Source organism: Solanum stenotomum, chromosome 9 (assembly GCF_019186545.1).
Source record: "Solanum stenotomum isolate F172 chromosome 9, ASM1918654v1, whole genome shotgun sequence".
In the NCBI taxonomy this organism is placed as follows: domain Eukaryota; kingdom Viridiplantae; phylum Streptophyta; class Magnoliopsida; order Solanales; family Solanaceae; genus Solanum; species Solanum stenotomum.
Genome location: NC_064290.1, coordinates 1372976 through 1399497, shown reverse-complemented (window position 1 = coordinate 1399497; position 26522 = coordinate 1372976). Strand labels below are relative to the sequence as shown.

At 28.8% G+C, this 26522-nt stretch overlaps 3 protein-coding genes across 4 annotated transcripts; all 3 read right to left on the bottom strand.

Moving 5' to 3' along the window:
• Nucleotides 1-3680: 3680 nt before the first annotated feature.
• Nucleotides 3681-5925, bottom strand: LOC125877869 (transcription factor bHLH120-like). Its single transcript, XM_049559146.1, has 3 exons — nt 5533-5925; nt 4410-4751; nt 3681-3743 (listed from the first exon to the last, which is right to left on the bottom strand). The coding sequence occupies exons 1-3, from the start codon at nt 5923-5925 to the stop codon at nt 3681-3683; spliced, it is 798 nt and encodes a 265-aa protein (XP_049415103.1).
• A 6963-nt stretch (nt 5926-12888) lies between these two features.
• LOC125876419 (protein trichome birefringence-like 41) lies at nt 12889-16295 on the bottom strand. The gene is made up of 5 exons (XM_049557601.1): nt 15928-16295; nt 15014-15185; nt 14385-14560; nt 13846-14004; nt 12889-13255 (listed from the first exon to the last, which is right to left on the bottom strand). Exons 1-5 carry the CDS (start codon nt 16221-16223, stop codon nt 12910-12912), a joined length of 1149 nt encoding a protein of 382 aa, XP_049413558.1. The 5' UTR covers nt 16224-16295; the 3' UTR covers nt 12889-12909.
• A 3675-nt stretch (nt 16296-19970) lies between these two features.
• Nucleotides 19971-24617, bottom strand: LOC125876905 (protein trichome birefringence-like 41). 2 transcript variants are annotated; one of them, XM_049558192.1, is made up of 5 exons: nt 24267-24617; nt 22897-23068; nt 21036-21211; nt 20767-20925; nt 19971-20267 (listed from the first exon to the last, which is right to left on the bottom strand). In XM_049558192.1, exons 1-5 carry the CDS (start codon nt 24557-24559, stop codon nt 19973-19975), a joined length of 1095 nt encoding a protein of 364 aa, XP_049414149.1. In that variant the 5' UTR covers nt 24560-24617; the 3' UTR covers nt 19971-19972. The 2 variants fall into 2 exon arrangements, with proteins under 2 accessions (XP_049414149.1, XP_049414150.1); XM_049558193.1 differs by having other exon boundaries at nt 19971-20244.
• Nucleotides 24618-26522: the final 1905 nt, after the last annotated feature.

The window sequence follows — 26522 nt, the reverse complement described above, 5'->3', positions numbered from 1 at the left end:
CTCTTTTTCGAATGTCATGCACTCTTTTTTGTAAAAATCTCATTTTTCATGCAACTAGCATTTATGATATGCAATTAGCATGATTATGACATGATATGCAATTAGCATGTATAGTATAACAATTATTTTGATTCCCTGTAGGTACTAAGTATTTTCTCTATATGTCTAAGTAAAGTATATGTATCATATAGTATATACGTAAAACTTACAATATGAATAAAAAGTTTGCGTGTATACCTTCCTTCTCTTTCTTCGATGAATAGTCCTATCACTTCCTCAGAAGTTCTCCCTTCAGGCCATGAACAGTTTTTCACCCCAACGACCTCAGTCTCTGGCTACTTCACCACTGTTCCTCCCTAAGGCTGAAGATCGCAACCTTCACTTAAGACTATTTAAAGAATTATAAGAAGAGAGGTATAAAAACCAACTGTTTATTTCATATGGTAGTTTTTACATACACACTCTATATACTTATACAATACTTATAACATAATTAGAAAAATACTTTTCCCTGGCGGGAGAAGTACTACTCACACTCACAATACTTCATCTTACTGAAGGTACCTAAGATTTTCTAAGGGGTTTCTCTTGGAAAATTTAGTCTGCCTTCTTCAAATGAAGTTCCTCTCCTTTTATAGATATATATATATATATATATATATGGCCTAAAACACCTTCACTGTGTCTTTCATTGTAGGTGTTATGTCCCTTTTCAATTGAAGTTCAAGAAGTGCTTATCATGGACATCATAAGAATCTATATGATCAAGACCAAAGTGCTGCAGAAATGTGACATTCTATGGACTGCTTCAATTGGATGGCGCCTCATCACAGTCCATACGTATTAGTGATTTTAGACAAATAATTGTTTTAGACTGAAAAAGATTTTCATTAAACCATAGAGATATTTAGTTTCTATACTCAAGTTTGTATATGACAAATTCCTTTTGTGTATGCTGTAGAAAATAACTGTGTAAAAATAATTATGTTGGGCATGGGCCATGTCCATCTAGTATATATATATGAAAATTACAGAAATCCCACCTTTTAGTTTACTTATTACCATTATCCCTTATAAGTTTTACAAATCTCCAAACTCCCTCATTTTCGCGCATTATATTAATGTATCAGCGCTAATATTATTGTATCTCGCGCATTAGATTAGTGTTATCATGTATAAAATGTACATCAGATTAGTGTATCATGTATAAAATGTAATGTATCTTACTTAACGATTAATGTATCTCGCACATCAGATTAATGTATCAGCGCTTATATTATTGTATCCGTTTGAGGGATTTCTGTAATTATAAACTTTTAAGGGATAGATTGTAATTTTGCTTTAAAAGTATGTGACTTCTGTAATTTGCCATATATATACTAGACACAAGTGCTCGTGTTAGCACGGGCCTAATATCTATTATTTCTTTGTTTCAATTTATGTGATATAAATAAAATTTAGAGAGTCAATTAAATTTTGATATGATTTAAAAATATTTTAAATGGTTAATTATTGTAAATTATAGTATTTTTACATAATTTTGAAATAATATATGTTACTTTCCTTGTCCAATATATGTAGCACAAATGGAATTTCAAGAGTCAATATGTTGTTAATAATTGAAATTTATAATACTTTGTATGTAGTTTTCAAATTAAAATAATGCATATTACTTCTTTTGTCTCATTTTATATGACATAGATAGATTAATTTTATGAATTAATCGATTTTTTTATAAGCAATCAATTTTTATATGAATTTTACGTTGTCAATTAGCATGATTTGTAGTGTTTTTTAACGCAATTTTTAGATATATAAGAAAATTAAAAAATAAGACAAACAAATTAAAACAAAAAAAAAAGTAGGGAAATGCATAAGTAAGTGTGGAACCACACAGGTGAAGCAGACATGTCGACCGCCACCCGTGTGGTTATCCCCACACATATATATATTCTTCGATTCATATTCTATGATATTTTTAATTTGGACATACGTCTCAGGTAATTTATAAATTCTATTCTTTAATTATGTAAAAAATCATTTATATATAAGAATAAATTTCAAAGAAAAAAATTAATATCATTATAATTATGTGAAAAATACTTTTTAAAATAACTAAAATAAAGCCATAAATATCGTATAATATGAATAATAAGTGATGTCCCTACCCTTGTTTAAGTTTCTGTCCCTTTGTGGACTTTTTATTTTTATTTTTTGTCTTAACATGGTACTCCCTTTGTTTCAATTTATGTGACTTATTTTTTCTTAATCAGTTTAAAAAAAAATGACACATTTCTATATTAAGTAACAATGTAGCTATAAAATATCTATTTTACAATTAATGAAATGATTTACAGCCACACAAATTTCTATCATTCATTTTGGACCACAAATTTTAAAAGTCTTCTTTTTTTTCTTCAACTCCGTGTCAAGTCAAACTACCTTACGTAAAATGGGACGGAGGGAGTATTAGGTTTTCGAAAAAAAAAGGTTCGATCTTTCTATGATTATTTTATACTCACTCTGTTCAACAATAGTTGTCCACTATTGATTCAACACAACCGCTTAAGAAACAATAAAGGGAAAATGGTCTGATATACCCCTCAACTTTGCCGTTTGGAGCTGATATGTCCCTCGTTATGAAAGTGGCTCATATATACCCTTACCGTTATACAAACGACTCACATATACCCCTACCGTTACAAAATGAGCTCACATATACCCTTAATTTAACAGAAGTGAAAAAAATAGTTTTAAATCTATGTTTTTGACTTTTAAATTTTAAAAAAATCATGTAGGGGTATATATGATCCTTCTTGCGAATTTCAAGGTATATTTAATTTTTTTTATACAAAAAATTATTTTTTGACGTCTTTGATTATCATTTTTTGAGTTTCTTATTCTTATTTTATTTTTTTTCTTTCGTTCATTAGTGTAAAGAGAAAATTTTAAAACTAATTTTTTTTGTAGCTATATTATAATTTAAAACTATTTTTTTCAACTATATTGTTATTTAGTTTTTGTATTGAAAAAAAATTGGGTCATCTATAATAAAGTTTACAAGAAAATTAGTGAAACATAAATAAATTTGACCATCAAAATAATAACTTTAAATTATTTGTTGAAACAAAAAAAGTCAAAAAAAATTATGTGTGAGGAGGATTAAATATACCCATATGGGATTATATATATTTTTTAAAAATAATAATTAAAATATTAAATTAAAATTAATTTTTTCACTTCCATTAGAGGAAAAGGGTATATGTGAGTCATTTGTATAGCAATAGGGGCATATATCTTTCATAATGAGGGGTATATCAACTCTAAATGATAAAATTGAGGGGTATATCAAGCCCTTTGACTTTATTAAGTTTAATGTTTTAATAAAAAAATTAGTATTTAATAGCAAGGATAAAATAGACACAAAAGTTAAATTATCTCCTGATTTTCAAATCGAACAAATATTATTGGATAACTATTTTTAATATAGTGTACAACTATTATTGGATGAAGGAAGTAACAAGGTGACATTGATTAAAACCAAAAAGAGAAACACGAAGGGTGTATTCGATATGAAGATAAATATTTTATAAATGATTAAATAGATTTAATAACGAACAATAACTTAAATGTGCATCAAACGAAAAAGATCTAAGTTTAGAAATTCCAAAATATTATGCCTAAAACAAACCCATCAACTTGGATCGTAGTAATGCAAGATCAATATCTCCTCTTGTGTTCACCTGCACATAAATATTTTACAAATATATTAAGATTTCAACACACACATAAAGTCAATCGTAGGATATATTCCATTCTCCTTAATAATATTTCCTCTGATTCAATTTGTTCGCATTATTTTAATTTTACATGAAGTTTTAAGACCATAAAAAAAATTTAATTTTGTAATTTTAAACTAAAGATATGCAAATTAATGTATCAAAATGCATTTTAATTTTATGTTCTTAAACATGCCAATATTGAAATTCATAATTAAAAGATTGCCAAAAAAGAAGAAAACTAGTAAAAAAAATGCTATTTTTTTAATTAGTAATTGAGTTTATCTACTCCTCCATCTCAATTTAGTACTTAAAAAGTAGGACAAACAAATTAAAATGGTCAGTAATTGATTTTAACTGCCCCTCATCTCAATTTAAACTTTTTTATGGAATTCTCCGTAATTTGACTTATAAGACATTTTTGATTGATTTTCAATTTGAAAATCCTAATCGATGAACCAATTTTTTACTAAACACTTGTCAGAAATTAGTGATTTCTTGATAATATTAACCTCTTTATATATGTGGGAGATGTTATTGGGGTTTCATTACTTTGTTTCTCTTTCAAATTGAAAAAAAAATGTACACACATAGTTGAAAATTGAGTATAGAGAAGATTAAGTAACTAACCTTAGTTTGAATAATGTGAATAAGCCTTTGATTAATTGTGGAGGAAACACAACTATTAACAATGATTTCTTCTTTCATAAGAACTTTAAGCACTTTTGAAAGAGAAACCCCTCCTTTTATTGAAATCTCCACTCCTTCATTGCATGATTTCACTATTATTTTATCTTCATCATCATCATATAATTTCATAGAGGAAGAATTTGGTGCCAATTGAGAGCTACAATTAATATTTTTCATTTCTTTCAGTTTTTCTCTTTTACTTTCCAAGTCCTCTATGTCCTTCTTCAAGTCTTTTACATAATCCACTATCTCTTCTAGATGATCAGATATAGATCTCTTTCCCTGGATTATCATTAGAAGAAAATATAATTAGAACTGAACATTTGAAACATGGATAATATACTTATACATGGGGTTCAATATCACGTAAACAACGAATTGGGATGGATCAGCTAACTAGCTAAGATACTATGAGAAGACATTGATCTTGAGTCTAACTCAATCTCAAAAAATTAGTTTCAAAAAAGAATTGCCTAAAGTCATATAATTAGAACTGGACGTTTGAAATATGAACAATATAACATAGGGGGCCCAATATCGGATAAACAACAAATTAGGATGGATCAACTGGCTAGCTATGATACTATGAGAAGATATTGACTTTGAGTCTGACTCAATCCGAAAAAATTAGCTTGAGATGAGAATTGCCTAAAATCATATTAGAAAACAAATTACTGACCATACAGTTGGACTCTAACAGTTTCTGACTTGGAACATAAAGATATAACGTATTTAACAGTTAACACGAAAGAGATCTTAATCCATTTGGCGCGTATGGTATGACTGAAAATCATCTTTTAGAAAAATATTTTTCATAAAGAATTGATAGAAAAATGAATGTAGACCTAAGTCGACTTCAAAAAACAACTAAATTAATGGTGAGTATTGCCAACTAGTCAATCCACTCGTCTCAATAATATTTGATTGTCAAAAGAATATTTTCATTCATCAATCAATACAAAAAAAAAAACTTTTTGATTTGGAATTTTTTTAATAAAAATATTTTTATATTTTTCTTCGTGTCAAACACACTCTAAATGTAAACAAAATGTGTTGTACTTACCACGAGATATTTGGAAGGAATAAGAAGGCGTAAATGTTGATAAAGCTTAGCCATATCGCGCCTTCTTTGCCTTTCAACATCTCTTCGCATAACTTTCTTCTCCACCACCATTTTTTTCTCTTTAGACGGATCTTGAACTTGATCATCAATAATATTAATATTGGTGTTCAAAATTGGTTTTTTTTCAGTCACATAATTGTTGACAATTGATTTCTTTTTAGGTACATGATGAGTACTTGTAAAAACAAGATTAGAGTTTTGTTTTTGTAATGAAAATGATGAATCTTGATTAATTTGAAGAGTAGTCGGAGGCAGAAGAGGAGGAGGAGGAGTAGAGGAAAGAAAGTTGAATAGTTGATCTAATTGGCCAAAGTCAAATTCGGAATCATCCATTATTTTTTTGTTTTAGCCCAAGATGATTCTGTTTTTTTTAATTTAGAATACAATGAATTATTCGAGATTTTATAAGAATCTCATAACTATTTAAGCTCTCAACGTCAATGAAAGAAACTTTATAAATTAAATATAAAACATAGTAATCAGACTATAAAATTATTGAAGATAAAAAGCACAAGTTAAACCGCAAGTGAAATAAGCTAAATTAATTAATCTCACATGATCAATGTGCCATAATTCACTTACTTTTACTTAGATAAATAATAATGGGAATCTAGGCATATCCCAATGCTGTTTTTGTCCATATATATTATCCTACTTTTTTATTTGTTAATTTTCAGTCCCTCAACTTATTTGATCTTTCATGTTTAACTTTTAGTTTGTCAGATTTTTGTAAATTTCATCTAAAATTTAGTCCCTTCGGATAATTTAACTTGTCTAATATACTAAAACTTTATTTTTCATTTTATTTGTCTTGTTTACATATCCATTTTTCAATTATACCTTTATAATTAATTATTAAATAATTATATTTTATAATTATTAGTAGTTAAATTCAGATAATTTAGTAAAATAAATACTTAACTAATACACTCTTACTCTTATAAAATGGAACATATTTATGTGGAAAATCATAAGGTTATAATGTCAAATTTTGTTAGAATTGAAACTTACTTGTATATTACTTAATTGTATTGAATTTTACGTCAAGACAATATATCTCATAAATATAACAACACAACACACAATGATAAATTCTAAAATAAATTCTAATCAAGAGAATCTTATATAAAGAAGTATTAGGTGAAATGCGATCATAACACATGTTTGTACCAAATAACTTCAAATTAATGTCACTATAAATCTCACTAGCTAAACTAAATTGAGATGTTTCAACTTTGCAAATTCAAGAAATATCTAATCATTTTGGTCCAATAGATTTACCATTTAATGAATTTGCAACTTAGCTAAATAGAATCAACTATTTTCTAACAGCTTAAATTTTTGTCTTTAATTTTATAATTTAAATGTCTTATTTAATAGATTAATATTTATATTATTTTATATATTATATAGGAATATACGCTCATATCTAGAGAAAATTTAGGGCACTAATTAAATTTTGGATTACTTCCAAGTAGAAGCAAAATCTATTGATCAGGCCACTTGATTTTCTCCAATTTAAAGAGAGCAAAATCATAGAAGCTTGAGAAAGACTCCTTCACAATTAATTATTTAATTTGCACAAGTGTCAATTATATTATGCATGTGTGTCCAAGAAAATTTAAACTTTTATTACCCTCCACCACTCCACATTAATTAATTATACGTCCTTTTAAACTTTTTAAGTACCCCTTAAAAAAATACTTTTGATATGATGATATCATTAATCGAAAGAGTGCCTCTTTAAGTCTTTGTTAGACAAGATATGCCATAGCTTCATATTACTGAAGATATTAGATATGATACTAAATAAAAAGATATGAAGATTGAGGATTATGGTAGAAAGGTCGTAGATAGTCGAGTATAAATACTTTTTATGTAGGAATATATGGGAGAGATTTCTCTTCTCCGCTTTTCAGTATAAAATACTACTTATTTAGTAACCGCATTTTCTATTATTCTTCAATGTATATAACTATTTGTTGCTTTCTTACTTTATCTCTTACTCTTTTACTATAAAGTCTATCAAAAATAACCTCTACATAATCTCACAAAAATAAAAAGATAAGATCAGCATATATACCTTATGAAATTATTATGTATCATGACCAGTTATAAATCAAGGACAATTTTCTTCCTGTCACGTAAATGGTTTCATTCAAAAGGGGAGAATATAAAGATTTAAAGTTTTGAGGCGTTGACAATAAAATAAGTAAAAATCAATAGCTCACATACTCAGCCAAATAAAATAGAGTAAAAAATACAAGGCTTAAGTCATCTACAATTCATTAAAGTTATTTGCATATTTCATTTAGACACTTTATGTAGGGCTAGCATCTATTGGACACCTAAATTATTCAAAACGTATGTCTATTAAACACAAAATGTTGATATGACAAAAAGAGTGTTCTTCAGTTTCCTTTCGCGCGTGATGCAATCTGATATCATATTTTATTTTAATTTTCAATAAAAATAATATTTTATTTTTTAGAAAAAGGCCCCCCACCCCTCTTTCAGACGTCTTCTTCACCCTGCTATATATATATATATATATATATATATATATTAGTTTATTAAGAAGAAATTTTCATACTTAATAATCTTTTATCATAATTAATTTAATTTTTTTTTTATGCTGTGAAGAATAATTTTTTAAAACTTACCATAATGTCATCAATTTTGAATAATTATGAGAAAATGTATTCAAAAAATATTGATATATAAATCACTTATGAATGTCAACTTACATCAATGAATCATATATTATATAATGGATCAATAATATTGAAGGTCTATTAACTATTAAAAAATAATTAATTGGGTGCTTTGAAATCCATATATCTTACAATATCTTTCTTTGAAAAGAAAATAGAAAGTGAATAATATTTATATTAGAAAATAAAATTTTGATCTTTATTTATCAACATATTAATCTCATATAATATGTATATTATTGAATTAAAATAGGCAATTCAATTAATTATTACTTGTATTTCATGAATTTGGGATGATATAAGAATATATATTGGTGTTTAATTGTATGAGAAGTTAAAATATAATATAATATAGAATAAAAGAATAAAAATTTAAATTAAAAAAAGTTAAATAATAATTTTCTCTTTCTTACCAACTTTTTTGTCAACCTTACAAATTTATTTGAATATTTTTATGAAAAAAATTGCTTAAATTTTTTGAATAATTTACTTAGGAATTTTAAAAATTACCAAGTAATAATTGCACAAAGAAATTTTTTCATTGAATTTTGTTTGGTAAAAATATATAAAGGAATTAGACTTTTTTTTTTAATAATCTTCATAAATTCTCATGTAATTTATATATTTGTTTTGTAGAGACATAAGTTTGATGAATTAAATAGGTCTATTATTTTTTAAATGATGATTTAATGACATGAAATATCAACTAGAATTGAAGAAGACTTTTGAGCCATTTAGTATTTGTTTTTGGATAAAAAATATGATATTATTCACTTTCTATTTTTTTCAAAAAATATAATAAAATGGTAGGCATGAATTTCAAAGTACTCGATTAATATTATTGTAACCATTAATTGACCTTTAATATTATTGATTCATTGTACAATTTATGACTAATTGATGTAAGTTAGCATTTATGAGTGATTTGTATATCAATATTTTTTTTTGAATGTACATGTTTATAAATATTCAAAATTGATGATATTATAGTACGTTGTAAAAACCTATTCTTCATAACATAAAAAAATAAAAAAGTTTAATTATGATAAAAGATTCTTAAGTATGAAAATTTATTCTTAATAAACTAATATTCTTTTAAAAAAAAATAATACAATCATTATTTTAGTTAAATGAGTTTGATGAATTAAATTAGTCTATTATTTTAAAAAAATTCTTAATGACATGTCATGCCAATTAGGAGAGAGTGAGGCTTTTGAAGTGTCAAGTATATTTGGAGGAAAATAGTGATAGTTGAGTGATATTTTGGTCCTAAATGAAACATAAATGATATTTCAAAGCAATTCCCTCAACTTGGGTGACCATTTAGGGAATTGACTCGAATTTCAGACATTCGACCAAAAACTTTACCCGACGTCAACTCCATTTCCGGGCATCTCTAAACAAATATCACCATTCAAATTAAAAAGTAAGTCTATTTAATTTACGTATAAAAGTTAATATCCGAAAATTCGACAAAATTAATTTGGGTCTTCTTGATTTCTTTTTGCACTCGATTTTCAAAAATGATTATCCATCAACAAACTTCGTTTCTTCATCACTCTAATATGAATCTCTCTCTATATCTTTCTCTCACATTGTAGGTATGAAATAATTTTTAAAAAAAGAAAAAACTAAATCTGTAAATAAGTTGTTAAAGATGTAGAGTTTTGTCACTTTTGTGGTTTAGGAAAAGGAATGGTGCAACGAAGAAGATGAAGAAGAAAAGAGGGTGGAGTAGCGTGGGGTAGGGGGCTGGGTGTATTTGAAATAAATTTTTATTTTTTAATTTAAAAATTATTTTTCTATAATTTTTGGGGCCCATTTGTCACATGTCATTTTTTCATTATTTATTTTGTCATGTCAGCGAGAGTGTATTTCACACACTTTACATTTTTTTATTGATTATCGAAAAATGTCTAATAGAAATAAGTTTTGTATAGATAAAAGTGTTCAATAGGTAAGTAATAATTAAGCCAAAATACAATAACTTATTACTCTATGGTAATTGGACCACATGTATGTGTAACCATTTATGGAAAGACAAAAGTAATAATTAAAACCAAATAGTAATCAACCATGAAGCAAAATGCTCTACGGACAACAACTGACCTACATAACGTAATTCTACGAGTAGAGTTTGAGGAGAGGTAAAATGGAAGGATAAGATACGGGGATATTAGGTAAAACTACTACATAAGGTGAAAAGAAGACTGGTTCTCACTAGTGGCGTAGCCAAAAATTTCACGAAGGGTGTCCAGGAATTAGAAGAGGCTTAAAAAGCTGCTGCTAGTGAGATTTGAACTCACAAACGCTTAAAGGTTTGACTCTTTCAAGGCAACTTAAATCACTAGGCTACAATACCTTGTTGTATTAAGGGTGTCCAAAATACGTTATTTAACCACTTTATATATTTTTTTACTTATATATCCGGTATAATTTTCTAACAAAGAATGTCCAATTGGACACCCTAAAGACTATGTAGCTACGCCCCTGATTCTGCCCTCTTCTCTATTACGTACTATCCTTCTACTATAATCTTCGAATTCTATATCCTCCCTATAGGCAAGTATAGACAATGTAATTCAATTTTATGGACAAAAGTTATAGTATTAAATATCAAGCTGTACTAATTAAATACGATAGCCTTGTCATCAGTAGATTTCCGAATCTAATGACGGGATTTAATTATGGCGTCTAATAATTTAAGTTCGCATAATGATATCATTTTTATTTTTGACGAGAATAAAATATAAATTCCTTCTGGACCCCATTAAATAATTCTAGATATTAAATGTCATCCTTAAACAGGTTATACTTAAATCTTTAATTTCTTTAATATTTTAATCCAAATAAGGAAATATACATCAAATAAATGACAAAAGAAAAGTAAAATAATTTTCTGAATTTACTTGATAATGCGTTGAGTAAACAACAAATATTTTCTTAAGAAACATGCAAAAATAACAAACAGTACATGTAAAATGGAGCGAAAAAAAAAATACTATAACTTCCTTTATCCCAATATATATGGCAACATAATTAATTGCATTTAGATCTCAAATGTTCATTTAATTTTTGTATTTATAAAATAAATATTAAAGAAGTGGTTAAATATTGTCAATTTGATTAAGAAGATGTCATATCAAGGCACATTGGTGAGATCATAAACCAATTATGAACATACTAATTCATAGCTTTGTTTAGCCTTTAGGTAATAGGAATTATTAGCACATACATAAAATATCAAATCAAATACATAATTAAAATGTTTGGTTGGAACATCGTACATGATACCTAATCCCTTTAGAAATATATATTAAAATAAATATTTACTTTAAATACAAATATATTTTGAACATTATTTTTATTTTGTTTTCCAAGGATGGTGACTGATGTAACATAACATAAAATTATATTTCCACTTTTGGAGCTTTGTTTGTATTATTACTAACGTGGTAATCCAAATCCAAGAGTCGGAAATATCATAAATAAAAAATATTTGAAAATCATATATGTTTTTATTTATCTAATTAATAATATAATGATATGCTAATCTAATTAAGGTCTATGAGGCTATGAGGCTATGACCTATGAGGCTATGCTAATCATTCATCTAATTATCATAATTTACTCTTAAAAAAGAAGCCTAATGTATGCTTCCATTAATTAGTTTAGTCGAATTGTCGTAAGTGGCAACATAAATGATTACCAACTAATTACATATAATTCTTTTGCTAATCATTCTCTAGAGGTAATAATTAATCACTTCATTGTAAAAAAAATTACTCTCTTTGATCCAAATATTTTTTATTATTATTAATTTAGTTTTTTTTGGAGCGTGGCATAATTTTTAAGATGGTAATGAATTAAAAAGAAGTTGCAATTTCGGAAGAAAATAATCAATACGTACTTCCTTGAATTTGGAGAAAATTATATATTTTGGACCATAAAATTTTTTTACAAATTTATTTATTTTGGATGAAAGGGAGTATCAGACATGCCGGGTGTATATTAGTGTCTAGTGAAATATATCACTCAGAAAATTTGTATATAAATAATTACTAGGTAGACAACAAACATTTCATTTAAAACTACCTTGTTCTAAATCAAGAAGTTTATGTACGTACAAATATATATTAAATATTCATTGATTTGTGTAAATATTGTTTAGAACATTTCCATTATTATTTTTACCACTCCACTTGAGTTTCTGTCTCTTTTAACCTCTATCAGACTTTTCTCTTAATTGCTGATTGAAGAAAATATTAGTTTATATCACTTCAAATAGCGAGTAGGATCCCTTTTATCTTATTAATCAGTTAAGTGCGATGCAAACGAGCAAAAAATACGGTGCGCTAACTAGATTAACTGTTTTCGCGCAATTGTTATTCTCTTGCTTCTTTCTTTCGAGTCGAAGCTTGCTAGACACTAAAATATTGTGTAAAAGTAAAATAAGACTTGTGTTAAGCAAATAAAATAATTAAATCCGAAAAAAAATAATCTTAAGAATTAAAAATTTATGGTAGCTAGCTATAATCATAATAATTTCAAATAAAACAAAAAAAGAGTATTGGAATATATATTATACACCTTTATATTTTTATCATATAGTATTTGATGATTTGGTTTGTTGATCAAGAAGAAGAGCATAAAAGAGTTGATTCCAAGTATCAGGCACACCAGCAAGACACCAATGACTACAATCATTACCTTTTTTTATCTTTGTGCCATTATTATTATTCATACCATAAATTGAAGGGTGTCCATCTTTTCTTAGTTGAGAAAGTAATGTAATGTCAAGTAATGTCACTGGTTTTGACATATTGCCAATAATTTCTTTCACAATTGTTGTTGCTGCCATTGGTCCACCAGGATACACTGACCCACTAATTGGTTGCGTCTCTCCATTGCAATTGCTACTTGGCTTGCTAGCATTCCATTCTTTCCCACTGATTTAATAAATTTGAACGAGTTAAAATGAGCTGAATTAATAAAATATTTTTCATATCATAATCAAAGTTAGTTAGGTTGTGATGAGTAAAGTCAATATGAGTTAAATAATTAATTGGTCATGACCTAATATGTTCAACTCTTATAAATCTTTTTTAAAAAAGTAATGTATAAATCAAATATACAATAATTATAAATTTATAATGGTAGGATCAAAAATGAAAGTAAGGAATATGCTCTCCGTTCCTACATATTTATATGTCATTTTTACTAAAAATATATAGTCCTTAATATTTTTCATTACACAAAATTAATGCATAAATGACATTATTCTTTCTCTTTTAATTACCCTTGAGTTATTAGCTTTGAAAATATATATTTGATCAACATAGAAAAATTAAGTAGATCGTTAATGTTCATTGGTCAAATTAATTAATCAAAAATAAATTAATTCATGTTTATTGATTGAAAATCTGAAGTCCAATAAAAACATTAAATAAGGATAGAATAATAAACTTATTTAATTTTTTAATACACATAAAATTTAAAATATTGACATATAAATAGAAACGGAGGAAGTACATAGTACCTGTAATGTGTAGGAGAGATGCCTTGAAAGAATACTCTAGTTTTGGTAGGATCAATATTTGATTCGACCCAATTGGACCAAGTTTTAAGTCCCTCTTTAAAGGCCACTAAACGATCCATGTCTTTATATATATGATCTCCTTTTTGTATAAAATCCCATCTGAAATAAATACATAATTTCATCAATTTGAGATGTAAAAAAAATAATGTTTTGGAGTAAATAGAGACACACTTGGTTAGTGAAGAAAATATGTAAAGAAAAGAGAAAACAAATGATATATATATTTCAAAACCTTGCACAAGAATTTAGAGGTACTTGAATTTGAACCTAAAAGGGTCAACTTCATAATTTTATCATTTTCGTTACTACTTTCAAAATCTACTATTTATACATAATTAGTGAAATTCTTTAACACACAGATGAACCCATTGCTAATACATTAGATACGCCCCTAGGTGGAACAAAATATATTGAGTGAATAAATAGACGTGTCATTAACACACTAAAATTTAAAGATTTTTTAATTAAGAAAAGCTTACGATTGTTGGCTTCCCTTGTGGAGCCACCAATGCCATGTATTGAAAATGAGCATGTCGAATCCTTTCCAAGCGTCGCCGTTTTGGATTGAATCAAGCTTTAGAACTCTCCCTATTTTCTCTTTAACCAAATCTACCAAAAATGCATTTCGTGATAAAATTAAAGAAACATTATAGTCCTGCCACAAATTCACAAATATAATTATAATTATGAACAAATTATTATATGTACATTTTGTATTTGCAAAAACTCAAACATACAATTGAACTTAATAATTAAAAATGAGGCTTACGTATAATTAGCTAGGAATTACTTATAAATTCTTGAGCTAATTTTATTTTTTCTTTTAATAAGAGCTGGGATATATATATCCAAGATCAAATATTAACGAAATGGCTCACAAATACTACTCGTAAACATGATGAGAGGAGAGAAGAGTGTTGGTAAGTAGCAAAAAAGTTTAGATAATGTCACGTGACACTAGTTAGACAAGGTGGAATTTCATTAATGGATAATGATACTTATGGTCCAAATTGGTAACGGTTGGGATATATTCCAAATCAACTATTGACTAATAACACATGCATAATAAATTTGATGACATATTTAAGCAGTTTTCGTTAAACTCTACCTGAAAAACAAAATTGGAGACATCTCCTTTTCTTTGGAGTGTGTAATTGAGCTTCGGAAAGGCTGCATGCAACATACATGTGAGTGATTGCCATTGGTTAAGGCTCAATGAATCCCCTATGAACATTATCTTCTTCCCCTTCACCCTCTTCAAAAACTCCAATCCTTCAAATCTGTCCTCAAGAATAAATAAATAAATAAATAAGTAGGATTTTTAATTTAGTCACAAACGAAACTAGAGTTTTTTTTAAAAAAAAACAAAAGCCATCACCAATAGAGTGTGAGCCTACGGGTGTGGGGGTCGGGCTAGGTTAGACCCCTACCATGTGATATATAAATAGAAATACCTTCAAAAGATTAGAAGGGACACAGACCTTGCCTCTAACAAGCAAAAGAGACTGATTAAACAATCTAAAGGAAAGAAAGTAGCCTATGCAAATTCCTTTCCGGGACTACAACAATTAATTAACTGACAAAAAAGTTATATTTCTCAAATCTTCTTCTAAACGTATGGAGTTGCCATTTATCGAGTTGAAATAATCCTCTTGCCTCCCTACTAGAGTTTTCGCTATAGATTTGACAAAACTCTAATTATTTTTGGTAAAATCCTATATTTGTATAATCAAAAGCATAGTCAGAATATTTTGTTTGTAGATTTAATTTCATGATCCACAAATTCTTTGTTTACTGAGTTCTGGATATAAAATACGTACATATTGAATGAATTTCGTGACACAAATACAGGGTCTGAGTCAAAATTACTGAATTCTGTCGAATCTGTAATTATCACTCATGTAGCATATATAACCCCGATACTTTATTCAGGATGTATAAACTCAAAATTCGGTATTGACCAGTTAGTGCAAATAAACCACAATGAGTACTTAATTGATGATACTAGCTATATAAACTTACTTGGGCAATTCACATGCATTAGGCTTCCATTTGTACTTGAGATAGAGTTTATCAGGTCTTCCATTTCCTTGGCAATTGAATTGTCCTTCAATAAAAGAACAAATGGATGAATTGTAGAATGGATATGAATTATCATAAATCCAATTGCCCTGAAATAAATCGCATGAGTTGTTTGATTTTGATCCTCTTGAGTGACTTAAATGTTTCAATAGTACTACAGCACTAGTTGACTCATAATTTAGGCACAAAATAACATAAATTAAACAAATAAAATTGAAATATTGTCTAGTTTCCATCAAGGAAATAAGAAGGAAGAAGAAAAATTAAATTTGAAAAAAGGGAAAAGTTTTTAAAAAATTGAAGGATTAGTTTTGGATCAATATTGGTGATATATATATATTGTTAGGACAAGATTTTTTTGGTAGAATTTATAATTATTTTCACTTTATGTAGTGACCTTAGGTAAAGCAGAAATGTTCTTATTATTATTGCTTGATATTTACGATTTGTTTGTAGGAAGTTTCAGCAATTTATAAAATTGATACTTCGAAGCAAAGTTATATATATAGTTTCTTTATTCATCTTCACATTTGGTTATCAAGTGATATTACATGGCCCTTTATACTTATTTATAATGTCCTTATTCAAAAGGGTGACTGAGATTGCCTTCTTAGCAGGACAGTTGTTAGGTTACTAGTTACTACGGATCATGGTCCCTATTTGCGCTTTCCATCATTATATGGTGTGGCTAGTTGCGAAATATGCATACCCAACGAGTACTACCCCTTTTGCTGATTGCGTCCTGTTAGGTGATGATATCCTAATCACCGATAGAGAGGTGTTGCGGCAGTACAGGATTTTGCTGGATAGGCTTGGTGTTACAATCTCTTGACAAAATTGATAATATCCGAGAACGGAACCCTTGAGTTTTGCTAAGAGATTTTGGACCAAGGACATGCTTATTAGTCAATAGTTCTTTTGTTTTAGTTTATGTGATCTTATTTTCTTTTTTAGTATATTTTAAAAAGAATAATTTTTTTAAAAAATTAAAAATAATTTAGCTTAAACATTTCATTTTATCCTTATTAACAAGTTTGTTTAGGCACACAAATAGTCTAACATGTTTAATATTAAACCACACAAATATTATGACAAACAATATGTGCAAGGACCATAAATTTTAAAAATGTGTCTTTCAGTTTTGAACTCGGTATATAATCAAAGAAGTTGGATAGCTAATATTTCACCTTGTTTGCGTGTATTTATTACAATATTCAACCTTCTCATCCCTTTACCCCATACAAGAACAACATAATACCAATATAATCTTAGAAAAATGGAGTTTGAGAAAGGATAGAAATACACAAATTTTATTACCTTTATTTCGGAGCTAGAGAGATTATTTCTGAAAGAATTCTCGATCATCCCTTACCCTATGTATATACTAAAAAGAACAGTGAATGAGATAATGTGCCAAAAAATGAGAAATTCTATGGGCTTGATGATCTTGGACTATTATCCATATGACTTCTACTCCATTTCCAAAGGTTGCCTCATTAGGAAATTGCCTTAGCAATCATCTTTTTCTTATTAGTACAATTATTTCCTTTCCTATTTTTATAATATATATATATATACTATATGATATTCATGGTGCAATAAAAGAATGATTGACTTGCACTTAATCCCCCCCCCCCCCCTCAATTTCAATTTACGTATTTTAGTTCTTAAAAACTAATTTTTGTAATTCATATGATATTTAGGGTGCAATAAATAAAAGAACAATTGTCTTGCACTTAACTTCCTTTGCTTCAATTTACGTGTTTTACTTCTATTAAAAATCTAATCTTTTATAGTTACAAAGTTTTATATTCCAGCGTTTAAGTTGGAAATTTTACACAAATCTCATCGTGTTAAGAACTGATTACATATTATTCTTATTCTTTTCCAAATTACAAAAATATCTTAAATTTGGTGGAATTCGGATACATTCCAAAACATTCCGATATATTGAGTTTCGATTTCGATTACATCACTCAACATCCTCATACATCTCGTACGTCTCGATACATAGTGATGTGATCTTAGGCATATTTATATACCTAAGTAGTCGAAATTGGCCCACGAAGTGATGATGTTTGATGACGATCTTGAGTTATTAGCTTGAATTTTAGTTTAACTTGTGATGATTGCATACTTACACATGTGATTAGTTGTTTCAGGAAATCTTGATGGAATATGAATTGGGAAGATGTAAGAAGGAGCAAGGAGATGCAGGAAAATGGCTAAGGTAAAAAAAACCACCAGTGGCTGGCGCATTGGTTGGCGCGTCGTGCCACTGGTGGTACTTCAGAGAGCCTGTTGAGAAGTACTGAGAGGCGCGACGCGCCAGAAGGGAAACCTCAGAGGCACTGCCCAGGCGCTCTGCTTGGTGCGGCGCGCCAGGAGCTAAACGAGTGAAGCAACCTTGAGGCACGATAAGGGGCGCGACATGCCACCTGTTCTCCGACTTTTCAAAGTTTTTAACATTAAATAGGATTCCTAATTTGAGTAGGATTGGTTTCCAACTTTTCCTACTAGTATAAATAGATCCTTAGGGTTCCATAATAAGGGTTCGACTTTTGATTTAGTGTGCAAGGGCAAGAGTTCAAGTTTGGAATATGTTTTAATCCTTTAACTCTTCTATTTTCTGAAAATTGCATGAACTATTGTATTTTCTTGTTTTCTAGTAGCATGAGTGGCTAAACGCCCTAGTTATGGGGCTGTAGCTATGAATTATGTGTTGAATGTTTGAGGCTTTATGAATTGATTTTCGGTTGTCAATCTAAATTACTTCCATATTCTTGTTTTACTATTTTATGCTTGCGCACCATAAAATAAATCTAGTGTCTAATCTTAAAATCGAATGACGAGGGATTAGATAGACCAGAGAATATAGAGAGCTCGATCCACCCATTAGATTGAGGTGATTAGTGTTCAGGAGTGACGCCCAGACGAACACCTTGCTTGGTTACGAAATAGGATGAAATATAAATGCTTGCCAGTTAGTTTATTTATCCTCGCTTAACGATGTATTTATCCGCCTAACTGGGGTAGGCGGCGAGAGGCGAACCACCCGGACCATACTATCAACCCTATAAACCAGTAATTTGACAACTGAAGTGATGCATGATATTCAATATAAGCTGCAGTCTTGGAATTGTTTTTAAACTTGCTTGAAACATATTAACAAAGTTGTTCACTATAGGTTACTTTTATTTAGTGCATAATTATTAGTAGGTAATTAACTAAATCATCAACTCTTAAAAAGGTTACTTGGTTACTTTTAGTTGTAGAACTAAGTGAATATAAGTTGATTATAAGTCCCTTGGGAACGATAACTCGTTTCTTAAAGAATCTATATTACTTGCGCGACCACGTACACTTGCGTGTATATTGGGGAGCAACATGATGTATCCGAGAATAGAAGAGAGAATTGTGTAATTTTTTCAAATGGTAGGAAAATTTAGAAAATATGATAAAATAAGTTGGATAGTTAAGTAATGACATAACTCATTAAAGTCCACATCATTCAAAAAAAAAATTCTTCATTTAAGTCTATAAAACTAAAAATAATGATTATTTCTTTTCGTTTTCGATAGTTTCATATAATCGTTCAAGTGTTTGAAGAATTACATCATCTAACAAGGTACAAAATATATAGGGATAAGGGTCTGAAAAATATCCAACTATGGTCGGATTTGCTGTTGCGATACTAAACTTTCATGATGACCTATTACCTCCCTAGACTATTTAATACCATATTTTAAACATATATATTTTTCCACGTGGACATAAAAAATAATGCAAAATTATAAATAGTAATGTGTCCACGTGGACACATATATACCTTTAAAATACACTATTAAATAGTTCAGGGGGTAAAAAATACGATATTAAATAGTCTAGGACGGTAATAGGTCCTTATGAAAGTTTAGTATCGCAACAGCAAATCCGACCAAAGTTAGGGTATTTTTCAGACTCTTATCCCAAATATATGTAACAATCAAATAACAAGATTATATAATATTTCATTCCAAGTATCAGGAACTCCTGCTAGGCACCAATGACTACAATCCATTCCTTTTCTTCCATTCATTCCATAAATTGAAGGATGTCCATCTTTACGTAATAACGAAAGATTGGTCACATCAAGCAATGTCACTTCCTTTTTAATTGTTCGTAATACATTTTTTTGCACTGTCAATGATGGTGGTAGACCTGCCGGATACGTTGATCCGTTTAGCGGTCGCGTCTGCCCCGAGCACGATTTTATGCCTGGTTGACCCCATTCGGTACCACTGTTATATAACACGAAAAAAAAAAAGAGAGACGAATTTAAAATTTGAATGCCATAAATGGCTTGCATGGGGTTTCAAAGTACTCTGCCTGAATAAGATTCATGAAGTATAAGTATTGAAATTCAAATTAATAAATGTTCAAACTTCAGTAAAAAATTCTTGAAATTTTTCCATGTTTTGACTAACATTGTTTTTTTTTTTCTACAAAATTGCATTTATCCATTAAAAAGTAGCTAAAGATCGAATATTTTTGAAATACTGACTAAAGCTTGATTACCTATCTGAAAAATAGTAATTTGCCGTTTTTTTCCTATCATTAGCCTAGTGGTCAATAAAGTGGTTGAAAATCTTGAGGTCTCAGTTTCAAAACTCACATGTTGTTGGTGGGAGGTGGCAGATATCCCGTGGAATTAGTCGAGGTATACAAAAGCTAATCCAAACACCACGATCATGGAAAAGAAGATTAAAAAAAATTGGTGTGTGTTCTAATTACTCTTACTTGTAATGTGATGGTGAAATTCCTTGAAAAAAGACCAATTGTTTTGAAGGAATAATGTTGGTGTCAATCCACTTAGCCCATGTAAGCAACGCTTTCTCAAAAGCAACCATACGATCCATATCTTTGTAATATTTGCCTCCTACTTTAATATAATCCCATCTACAAAGATTATAAAAACAAAAAATTGTGAAATCTTGGCAAACTTATTAATAATAATAATAATAAGCAAATTACTACTAGTTATTATGTGAAAAGTTATGTGAACTAACGGTTGAGAAATTCCTCTACGATTCCACCAATGCCAAGTGTTGAAAATGAGCATGTCAATTCCTTTCCATAATTTACCACCTTCAATTGAGTCTAATTTTAATATTCTTCCCTTTTTTTCCATCACAACATCCACTAAATATACACTCCGGTCTAACATCACTTGAACTCCAAAATCCTGAAAAAAGGTGAACTTTTATAAATTTTAGGTTTTGATGTTAACTTAGAGGAAGAATAGAAAGAAAAGAAGTTAAAAAAAAGGGATAAGGATCTGAAAAATACCCCAATTTTGGTTGGATTTGTTGTTGCGATACTAAACTTTCATGAGGACTTATTACCTTCCTAGACTATTTAATACCGTATTTTAAACATATATATTTGCCCACGTGGACATAAAAAATAATGCAAAATTATAAATAGTAATGTGTCCACGTGGGTAATATATACCTTTAAAATAAACTATTAAATAGTTCAGGGGGCAAAAAATACGGTATTAAATAGTATAAGGAGGTAATAGGTCCTTATGAAAGTTTAGTATCGCAACAGCAAATCCGACCAAAGTTGGGATATTTTTCAGACCCTTATCCCTTAAAAAAATCATGAAAAGGGTGAACTTGTATAGTATGTGATAGGTTAATTATTAATGTGTCATGTTATCAATTATTTTTTGTATTTTTATCCGGGAATCTACTTTAAGGACCGACTAATCTGAATTCGTATTTGTCACACCCCAAACCTTGGTGGGGTGGATCGACACTGAATGCCTTAACTTGACAGAGCAGACCATATATCCCTATATGAATTGAATACCATGACATAAATTAAACATGAAACATAGAGAAATTGTGAGACATAAAGCATAGCTTTCATAAAGAAACTTCTTAGCATAAAAAGATCACACTCTTGGAATAAAACACTTCCTTATTGCTATCAAAAGCAGTTATTTTTCGAATCTTAAATTCAGATTTCTTATTAAAGATGGAGATTATCATAGAAATTTGCATATAATTATTTTATGGGAAATATGTAAAAAGCTAAAACAATTTTATTTTTTTAAAATGAAAGAGTGTCTTCTCTCTAACAGTTTCATTCAATTATTGATACGTTGGTCGTTGAGGTCTTGAATTCGAATATCACCGATAATATTGACAAAATACTTTGACCTATAATTGTCGAGGAAACATAAATGAAATCCGTTGAGATAGTAACAGTTCTAACTTCTAACAAATAATTTAATCCATGAGTGGCTATAACACTAGCTAGGCATGTGGTTCATAAATAACAAACTGATAATTTTTTATATATATAAAAATGTAACAATTAGATAAGATATATACGTGAACCAATTGTTCATATGTCACTATAGGAAGACAACCTATATGGGTTACTTTTCATTTTCAGTCAATGTCACATTTGAGGACCCCCCACACTTAAGATAGAGCTAATTGTATGTTTTGTATTTAGATAAGATTCACAGTAATTAGTCCTGTCTAGACACTGTTGATTAATGAATATTTGATAGTCCAGCCAAATCCTTCACTATCACAAGTGGACTTGTTATTATAAATGTAAAATAAGGCGTTAAGTGGATGAATTGGATTAAATTTAGGAAGAACAGAGTTAATAAATTAAGGAAAAACTGCAGTCTAATGTCTTTGGATGATTTTGTTTATATAATATGTACCAAGTGTATAGATAGTGTATACTAAGTATACATATTATATATATATATATATATATATATATATATATAGTGTATACTTCGACCATAAATATATTGTATAGATAGTGTATACTAAGTATACATATATTATTATATGGTCCAAATGAATATTTAGGAAGAAAATGAAAAAGGGAATTTACCAAAAAGGTGAAAATGGAGACATCACCAAGTCTTGTTGTATTATAATTGGCTTTAGGCAGTGATGTGTAAAGAAGGCATACAAGTGACAGCCACTGATTTCTGCTAAGAGAATCTCCCACAAACATTATGCTTTTTCCTTTGAATTTCTTTAAAAATGCACCTCCATCAAATCTGTATATAATGTATATAAATATATAGTAATATATATAAAGACAAAAAAGTAACCATCTTTTTGAAGAATCCACTAAGAGTTGTCATCATTTCTTTAGTTAAGTTAGAAATACATGAGCTTTTTAACTACCTCAATTATAGTGATATTAGATCGTCAACTTTATGTGTTTGGCGAGTGTAGACTTAGCCCAATAAGACACTTAATAAGATGTATAACTTATAGCTAAGTAGTCTATCGAGATACATGTAGAGTATCAATATTAGATTCATTTGAACACGATACTCGATATATAAAACTTTTGGGAGCGAAAAGAGAAAAGTGAATTAACCAATTACTACAAGGTAAAAGGCAAAGATATTGCATAGTGGTCTTTCAAAATATGATTAACCCGGCCACTTTTTGGACTAGTCAGGTTTCACTATATTATTAACTCTTTGAAAAATTAATTCTACAGCTCACACGACCTCCATCTTCTTCTCTCTTTAATAAAATAAAAGATTCTCTTTAAGCATTTTTTTTAAGGAAGATTATGAAAACTTCTAAGTCTGGGACCAAATTATGGCGTTTGATCGATTTTAACTTATAAACACTCACTACAAGAAAAGGCTGAATTACATGGGAATTTTCTGGGGATTAGTATGAAAATTTGCAGGAAAATAAGTTTCTTGTGAATTTTCATACTAATTCCTAGGAAAATCCCCATGTAATTCACACTTTGCTTGTAGTGACTTTATATTTATCATATACTTCGATAAATTAATTTGACCAACTTAAAAACATAGCCAAACACATGCTCTTATAAAGTTACTTTCTAAGTCTATCATATTATTAGACTTAATACGGAGGTTCACATATTGCAACACAAAATTATTTATAGTATATAATATCATTATATATAACGTAAATTTACAATAAAATAATTTTGACACATGGAGTAACAAGCATTAGAGATAGAGGGCAATAAAGACTCCTATTATTTTAATTTTTAAGTGTATTACTTTGATTGGACACAGAATTTAAGTAATAAAATGAGATTTTTGAATTTTATGATCTTAAATTACAAATGTATTGTATATTAATTTTTGTGGTCTTAAACTTATTTGGAATTGAAAAACTTACGAAGCATAGAAAGAAACACTATTTGGAACAGATTAAGAAGGAAAGTAAGACAGTTAAATCGAGACAGAGAGCACGTACCTTGTTAAGGAACAACCATGAGGCTTCCATCTATATTTAAGGTAATCTTTATCTGGACGACCATTCCTCTGGCAATTGAATTCATGTTCAATAAAAGGACAATGAGTTGAATTATAAAGAGGATAATTATTAATTTCATCCTCAATCCAACTTCCTCTGAATAAATTGCAGTTTTTCTTGTGCGGTTGCACCGCAGTTGTGTGGCGCAGAAGAAGAACTAAAAGACTTATGAGACTACAAATTAATAGTGTGAAAAATGTCCAGCCGCTCCGCAAGCCTATCGCTCTCATCATTATAGCTTTGAAGATTTAAAACTATTTTAGAGAGAAAAACAGAAGAAACAGAGGTTAAAAAGAAATTAAAATAAAAAAAAGGCTACTATTTATATACATTATCTGTGGTATTTTAAAAAAATATGTTAGAAATTATTATTTTATTCTTATTAATTGACAGGTTTCAAGACTCGCTATATTTTTCAAAGATATTAACCCAATATTAATAAATTGAGGATGTAATAGGAAAAAAAAAAGATTGTCCTTTTTTGATTTATCAAAAATAACAAGTAAAAATAGAAATCAAATTAGAAAATATTTGACGAGATCGGAAGCGCACATACTTGATTGAAGAGCACAAGGATCAAAAGAAATTAATTCAATATTTGAGGGACTAAAGTACATATATCTCAAAAGCTTCTATTTTTAGGGAATGTCATCAATTGGGGACCATACTTTAGGAATAAGATGCTTTGGTTTATTTTAATATAAAATATATATTTGGTCAATTATCTAGTGATTGGTATTTATAGAATTAATAATAAGGTACGTCTCCGTTATAAAGGAAAGAAATGAGAATTTATATAATCGATTACATTTAGAAAAAGTTTAATCTTAAATTTAATCTCCTATTGACTATACATATATTATGTTGTGTTCAAAGGGGGTGATAAAAAACCTCTGTTTCTTCTGTTCACACTCTTTGGACTATAAAATGATTATATCTTTTTGTACTTTTGAATCCCTGAGACATAGAAAAATACAAAGAGTGATAAATATTTTTGCCTACGGATAATTATATCAAATCAAATAATTTAATCTCAATGATTAAAACTTTAAAATAAAATTAACATATTAGCACACATCTTTTATTTGTTGGTTTTGTGTAAACACCCATTTTGATTAAATTTTGGTACCCTTAAACTAATCTTTTACCATCTTTGAGACAATAATTTACTAGGAATCGCCATGGGCCAGTTTAGTGGATGAGGCCCATGGTCATGATATTGGGCCTTTTCTGGACTAACTTTTCTAATGGACCCTAAGTCCAGTTAATTTAACAAGTTGAGAAAAAATAATCAAATTCTAATTTATTCAGATTTTTTCCCATTTTTCTTTCTAACAAAGCCGACTTCAAACACGAAATCTCTGACTAAAGAAGAAATGACATTCCATTCCTTTTACCAATTATTTGCATGGCAATGGTTTTTCTGTGACACAACATAAACCATTTTTTTTTTGCTTTTATTTTTATCATTAATTATATTGTGTAATATTTTGAATAAAATTTAGTGTAAGGTACATATTCTTGTTCCAGTTGTTGAGGTAGTAATGGATTCCCATGCAGCCATAAAATACAAAAAGAAAATTGAGATGCGGAGAGTCACAATTTCTCTGGATATGCGTGCCCATTCCATAAAATATCTGACATAATTTGGACTATACCTATTTATTTAAAAATTACAAGTGTTAATACTATTAAATTGAAATGTTTTCATTTGACACTCATATGGCCGGGCAACTCAGTGCACTAAGCATTAATGTTTGCGTGGGATTCAAGTGAGGGTCACATATTTTTGGGGTGTGATGTAGATATATAACATATATCTTGATGTAATTATTAGTGAGTTATTCCACGACTCAAACTCATGATTTGTAGATCACACAGAGAAAACTTTATTTTGCTTCAAAGCTCCTCTTCTTAAATTATAACTAGTGTGTAGTATATTTGCAATACGCTTAGATTATAAATGTGGTAATTCGTGTGAGATATATTCGAGTTGATTTGTAAAATATAATGTCATATAGGACACATATTATATTATGTTATCGAAGATATGTGTGTCTACAGTCTACTTGTTCAATTTTATATAAATTTAAGTGTCTAATTGTACATATTCAAAATTAAAGAATATAAATGTCACATTTATATATTATTTTCAAAATCTTATGACGAGATTGCTAACTCTTTTTTTTTTCCAAT

Excerpts from the sequence above, each read along its gene's own strand:
- LOC125877869 (XM_049559146.1), bottom strand. The coding sequence starts at position 5,925 with ATGGATGATTCCGAATTTGACTTTGGCCAATTAGATCAACTATTCAAC. Across the intron at positions 4,752-5,532 it reads TTCCTTCCAAATATCTCGTG|GGAAAGAGATCTATATCTGA; the intron begins GTAAGTACAACA and ends ATGATAATCCAG. Across the intron at positions 3,744-4,409 it reads TTCACATTATTCAAACTAAG|GTGAACACAAGAGGAGATAT; the intron begins GTTAGTTACTTA and ends ATTTATGTGCAG.
- LOC125876905 (XM_049558192.1), bottom strand. The coding sequence starts at position 24,559 with ATGATGAGAGCGATAGGCTTGCGGAGCGGCTGGACATTTTTCACACTA. Across the intron at positions 23,069-24,266 it reads CATGGTTGTTCCTTAACAAG|ATTTGATGGAGGTGCATTTT; the intron begins GTACGTGCTCTC and ends CATTATATACAG. Across the intron at positions 20,926-21,035 it reads CGTAGAGGAATTTCTCAACC|ATGGGATTATATTAAAGTAG; the intron begins GTTAGTTCACAT and ends TAATCTTTGTAG.
- LOC125876419 (XM_049557601.1), bottom strand. The coding sequence starts at position 16,223 with ATGGAAACTAGACAATATTTCAATTTTATTTGTTTAATTTATGTTATT. Across the intron at positions 14,561-15,013 it reads TCTCCAATTTTGTTTTTCAG|GACTATAATGTTTCTTTAAT; the intron begins GTAGAGTTTAAC and ends AATTTGTGGCAG. Across the intron at positions 13,256-13,845 it reads ATCTCTCCTACACATTACAG|TGGGAAAGAATGGAATGCTA; the intron begins GTACTATGTACT and ends TTATTAAATCAG.